The sequence below is a fragment of the Bemisia tabaci genome, chromosome 5, assembly GCF_918797505.1.
Source record: "Bemisia tabaci chromosome 5, PGI_BMITA_v3".
NCBI lineage: Eukaryota > Metazoa > Arthropoda > Insecta > Hemiptera > Aleyrodidae > Bemisia > Bemisia tabaci.
In genome coordinates, this window is record NC_092797.1 from 24,993,660 (window position 1) to 24,999,659 (window position 6,000).

General features: G+C 47.3%; 1 protein-coding gene across 1 annotated transcript in view; it reads left to right on the forward strand.

Annotated features, from left to right (window-relative positions):
- LOC109036661 (uncharacterized) overlaps positions 1-5,277 on the forward strand; it is a 64,526-nt gene extending 59,249 nt beyond the window's left edge. Inside the window, 2 exon segments of the mRNA XM_019051011.2 lie at positions 1,963-3,376; positions 3,378-5,277. Coding sequence (XP_018906556.2) covers positions 1,963-3,376; positions 3,378-5,107 — 3,144 coding nt within the window. The 3' untranslated portion in view covers positions 5,108-5,277.
- Positions 5,278-6,000: the final 723 nt, after the last annotated feature.

Below are 6,000 nucleotides of genomic sequence, written 5' to 3' on the forward strand. Positions count from 1 at the left end.
ATGAAGTTTTTTCAAGGAAATTTCCTCACAAATTGCACAACCATAAAATATATACACAAATCACCAATTTAAAAACGGAATCACCTTATGTGAGGTTTAATGTGAATATAAATCAATAAAAAGTCGGTAACAATGTTACATTTCGTAGTTAAAAATATTGCCTTGAACTGTGAACTCCGTAGATTGTGGTGAACCTAGCATTACCAAAGTCGAATTAGATTCTGATCATTCTCCTATTAACATGGACATGTATAATTCAGAGATCTTGAAAAAGGTCACTTCCTCCATAAAAAATAAAAGAAACCGACTGTAAACATTCAAGGAATAATTGAATTCAATAGTTCTTACTTGAAAATCCTATTCAGACGCACGACAGGAAATTGAAAACGAAGTTGCATCTACTGAGCGGTGCATCACAGCAAGAAATAGAAATACTTCAAGGATTAAAAACGATAAATCAACAATGTAAATGAAAAAGCGGTAAATCTTTTAAGAGGGAAAAAACACCAAAAAATGTTACATTTTAAGGAACGACTGAAAGGAACTGCATTTTTAAGCCAAAATTGTGCCCAATAGTTTCAGAAATTATTACAGTCTCAAACTTTCAAAGTTGATGTCATTTTTTGGTTACGTTCCCCGTTAAGGTTTTAGATAGCTGTAATTGATCTTGAAAGCTGTGTTCGTCCATGGTTAATTTTCGGTAACAGGTCCTCCTAGGGCATGATCGTTCACAACGGATAAAGACTGTACAGTTTTACGAGCCTCAGTATAAACATCATTTCATTCCCAAGTGTTTGGATCTTCACTCAAGAACTGAGTAGGAATATCAAGAATTCGGAAAAATTTCATGCTAGTCGCGTTGTGAAGAAATCCTGGAAAGAAGTGCACTCCTCTGCTTCCATTTGGAGCCGACAAGGCGGATTATGGAGCCCTTCGATGCTCTGCATATTTTGAACATACTTTTTTTTCGTCCGCTGAAATACGTGAATCGTAGAAGGAAAGGGGCACTTGTAGCTCACTGAACATAGGATGGATCTATTCAAACATCGCTTTCGCTGCATTGAGTTAAAATTGACGTTTTATCATTAATGTCTAATCCAAGGGCATGAATAGTTGCAATAATGGTTGCAGCGGCAGCTCTGGGGCTGGCTTCAAGAGCCGCAATTTGATTATTATCATTTGGTATTTTTGCCAAAATACCAATTTTTATAAGTGCGTTTAAGGCGCTGGAGAGGCTGCTAAAAAATGTCTCAAGTTTCAGAAACAAGGGATACCCTACGGCCCGGACCCCAGCACTCCCCCCCCCCCCCCGGCCCTAGCGCCAGGCCTGGTTAGGCGGCTATAACCGGTCGTGGAAATGCGATTTCAATAAGTGTCTATAGTAATGGACTCCAGGGCTCGACATGAACCTCCGCGCTGAATTTTTTCTCACTCATTTTCTACATCACCGCTTACTTCGGCATGTGAGGCTCAAAGGATTCAACCAATCATAAATAAGAACGTAAGGCGCGGACCTTAAAATCGGCACCAGACCCGAGATGGGATGTTGTGGGCCTGCGCCTGCCTTTTATTCTTTAGGTTCTCAGGAGAGTTACTTGTTCACACTCAAATTCTGCTTCTAAGGTCGTCTTCTCCGAAAATAGCTACACTGATAATGTGTCCACTTTCAAGTAATGGCCCTTCTTCCTGTGGACAGTCACATTTGAACGACATTTTGCAGTAAGGAACTAGTATTTCTGGCCCATTTTAGGAACAACACCCATGCCATTGGTTTCCCTATGCAGATATGTGCGTGCTATTATGGGCGAGCCAGAGATAGTGGCTCCTTACTGCGAAATGTAAGCCATGTATCCTTCTCGGCAGGACTCTCAACTACCCTTTAAATAAAAAAGGCTAACTCTCATAATTCAACAGATATTTGAGCTTTAATAGTAATTTTATCTTTCAATACTTTGTTCACAGGACTCGAACGAAGATGATTGGAGGCCTGTTTTCCACGACGTCGCTCCATCACCTCACAGCCCTCGGCGGTACCCGTTATTTAGTCAAGTTTACACTGTTCCCTCTGCAGCATTGCGGCCCGCCGCGACGAAGAAAGCCTATCTCCAGGTCCTTTCGAACGCCAACAAAGTCGAGTCGTACTCTCCGCCGAGCATCCTAGGGCCTTTGAGCGACTTCGGTCATTCTACGGTGAAAGCTAAAAGGCCCATCGTTCTGAACAAAACTAACGGTGCAAGTTTACCATCAGTCAATCAAAATATCTACGAACAAGCAATTTCAACTCAAAATCAACACCTCAAAGCACCCGTGAGGTACGAGAACCTGGGGTACTCTGCCGCCCTGCTACCTCCTCCGGTGCTGCCTTCCGCGACCCCGTATCGACCAGACTCGCAAGAAGCCGACACTCAAGAATCCGTAAATCAACAGTACCAGTCCTACAGAGATGCTGCATTCTTGCTGAAGACTGTAAGGCCGCCTCCTCCGGTCGAGCACAGTTACAGATTCGGATCCGCGTCGTCGGGTGCGCAAAACTCATTCTTCTTCTCGAACAACGTTCCCCAGCAGTCGCAAGGGCTGAGTGCGTACCATATACCCTCCAAGGACAATCAAAAAAGCCAAGCAGCCAACTACAACAGCCCGTTCCTAATCGGCGGTCAGTCTCCGTACGGACCTCCGAGTCCGGTATACCCGGTTGTTGTCAGACCTGCCGTCTCGACGATCCACCATCAGAATCTGGGCGAACAGTACGTTATCCGCCCCCAGAGTCACGTCAAGAACACCGAGGAAGTGGTGCTCAAACGCCGCCCGGTTACTTTGTACAGTGGCGATGTGAACGGGAACAAGAACCTCTTGTCACCCGAGGTTCTCGGCAACGCGAAGCGGCCTGACAACACGGAGGCGCCCCTCACTCCAACCAAAAGCCCCGGCAAGCAGGTCTTCGATCAGCTGGCTCACTATGCCAGACCGTTCCAATCCAACAATCATCGCGAAAAAGACGAGCAGGGGAAGCCGTTCGCGTCAAGTCACCAGTTCAACGCTCCCAACGGGCAGAGACCCAATTGGGGGAACCCTAGCAAACAGAAGACAAAGGGGCAAGTCTTCGGATTGGGAACGATCGGAGCCAATTCTCAATCGCATACGTACGAGCCGGAAAAACCGTATGCCGCGCAGTCACAGGCTCCGTCCGTATATCCGGTCTCCGTGACCACTGTTGACGTATCCGCGGGCTCCCCAGACCCCGTGACCTTCGTGCCATATACCGACTCGCAGAAAGACAGTTTCAGACCCAGTCATTACTACTACCAAAGCACCACTGTCCGCCCGCAGCCGTCGGACAACCACAACTACAACTTCAATAAAAATAATGTGTTTTTCAACGTCAAGCTCCCATATTAACGTGGTCAGCGAGGAGGACGATTACCCGCCGGCTTTTCTGCCGACCCCGACGTCCGATCTCCGACCGTTCACATTCCACTCCGGGAACGGACAAGCCGTGTCCGGATACACCTTGGAGAGCTCGTTCCCCAAAGGCAAGCACAAGTACGCGCAGGAGCTGCAAGAGAACAACTCGCAGGTGGATGCGGTGACGAAAGTGCCGGAGTCTCACAGGCGCCGCCGACCGACAGCCGCTACCAAAGCTCCTCTGCAATACACTGAAGAGCAGTTCACTCCGCCAGCGACTGCGACGGATTACCCGCAGACCGATCAGCAAGACACAGAGGCTCCGACCGTCATCACGTACACGGAGCAAACGACCACCGCTCGATCTCGCAGACGCAAACCGACCCACAGGTACAAGGTCAAGCCATCGCAGGAAGAAATTCCTTCCATCAATTTCAATCACGAGATCAGCAATAGTGATTTCAACGGGCAGAACATCTTCACACAGTTCGTCGACTACACGACCAACCCCCCAGACGTCAACAACAACCTCGGGAATAAAAATCACGTCTCCCATAATAACGACAACGGCAATCAGAACTACCCGTCTGCGGACGGCGGCAACGCCGGTGGCGGATATGAAGACGGAGGCAATGACGAGGACGACGGTGCCAACTACCCGAATAACGTGAGGCAGAACGAGGTGGAGCCCTCGACCACGACGACAACGACGGCAGCCCCCACCGCGAACTCCAGGATCAGGAATCGGTTCAAGTTCGGAAACAACACGCGACCGAGGTTCAGCGTGAAGGACTACAAGGAGAAACTGAAAGTCTCGTCTACGTCGGCTCCGGAAACGAACGACCCTTCGGACGACATGAACGAGAGGAAAGAAATCCTGAAGACGAGGTTCTCGACGAGGAACAAGCTCGCGAGTAAGCTGGACACGAGTTCGAAGAACGCTACCGACAGCGATACGAAGGCAGACTCTCCGTCGAAGAAGTATAAACCCAGAACGAGGCCGAATCGCTTCAGAACGACCTCGACGCAGTCCGCTCTCGAGGCGTTGACGACGACCACCACGACGGAGCGGCCAGCATTTAAACCTAGCAGTACGCCCAGTCGGTACAAAAATGGTGTCAGTAAGTACTACAGTAGGTACAGAACGTCAACCGAAGCTCCCTCCTCCAATGGCAGTTCGGACACCCAGCCGGCGGCCTCAACCAAAAGCCCTGTCAAACTGAAGGGAGTGTTTTCGGCCAAGAGGCGTCCGTTCCCGGTGAAAGGAGGCACCGCCAATACGGAGGACTTAAGGACTGATGAGAGTGAATCGGACGTCACGCGAGGAGACGATATCCCCGGGGTGGAGAATGAAATCAACCCGCAGGCTACGAAGAAAGCGGATAATTTCGTGGTTTCTTCTCACAATTTGAGAGGTGAAGAGAGTTTTATCAATCCTGAGGTTGCGACTAAGCCGTTGGATGATGTATCGATGGAGTACGACGACGAGGAAGAGGAAAACAACGCGGCAGCGACCAAAGTGGCGGATCTGACGTCTTCATCTTCGAATCTTCAAAAACAACCGATCCAAAATGAAGTCTCCGCGACGAGTAACAACCGGCGGACGGTTCCCCGAATCACCATAGCGACCGATGATCCGATTCTCCCCATCGAAGCTTTCTTCCAATCTAGTAGACCAAATAAACATGACCGTCAACACAGATAGTACGGCGGTTTCCGTGTCGATATATTTCATTAATTTTCATTCGGCGTGATTTTCTTCTTGTGAAACCTTACACTGGCAAAAGAAACACATTGGATCTAGAGTCCAGACTCTTAAAAACACCGACAAGAAAAAATACTCTCGATTCAATCAGAATCCAGCTTAAATCCAAGAACCAAGCCTCCTAATTTAAGCGGATTTCCTTTTGATTCTAAGGAAAAATCCGATTGAATCAAGAGTATTCTTTCTTGTCAATGTTTTCAAGAGTTTGGAATCTATATCCAATGTGTTTTTTTTTCCAGAGTAAGGATGTGAAACTTTGAGGGAGCGAGGGACACAGCAATCTCGGTGGCCAAAAATTGGTTGAACTTGGGTCGAGACTTTGACTTAACCTCGGGTAGAGTCCACGCCAAATTAGTTTATGCACCTCTAAACTGCGACCGAGGATTCGCCTTCTTGATGGCGAAATCACTACTTCATTTCATAATAATTTCATTAACTTTCAATGCTCTCCTGATCCTTTGTCGCAGTTTAGAAGTGCGTAAACTGGCGTGGACTCCAATTTGACTTAGATTCCAGGAGTCACCAAGTTGTTTATACCGGGTTTTGGCCTAAAAATAGGGCTATTCCAGGGATAGCATGACAACGTGTCTATATTCTGGGCTTAGGACCCCGCTTTAGTCTTCGTTTCATATTAATCGTCTAAAGCCAAAAGTTCCTTAGGTTTCTAAATTAGTGAATGTTCTATTTTTCGTTCCAAGAATTTCCCCCATGAACGGAGAGCCGCAGTATTTTATCATGAATGAAATCTGATGAAAATTCAAATCCAAGAATATTAAAACGAATTAATTCATCGGTTAGTAAAGTACTGAATATCGGGTGTGGTATTGAGGTTA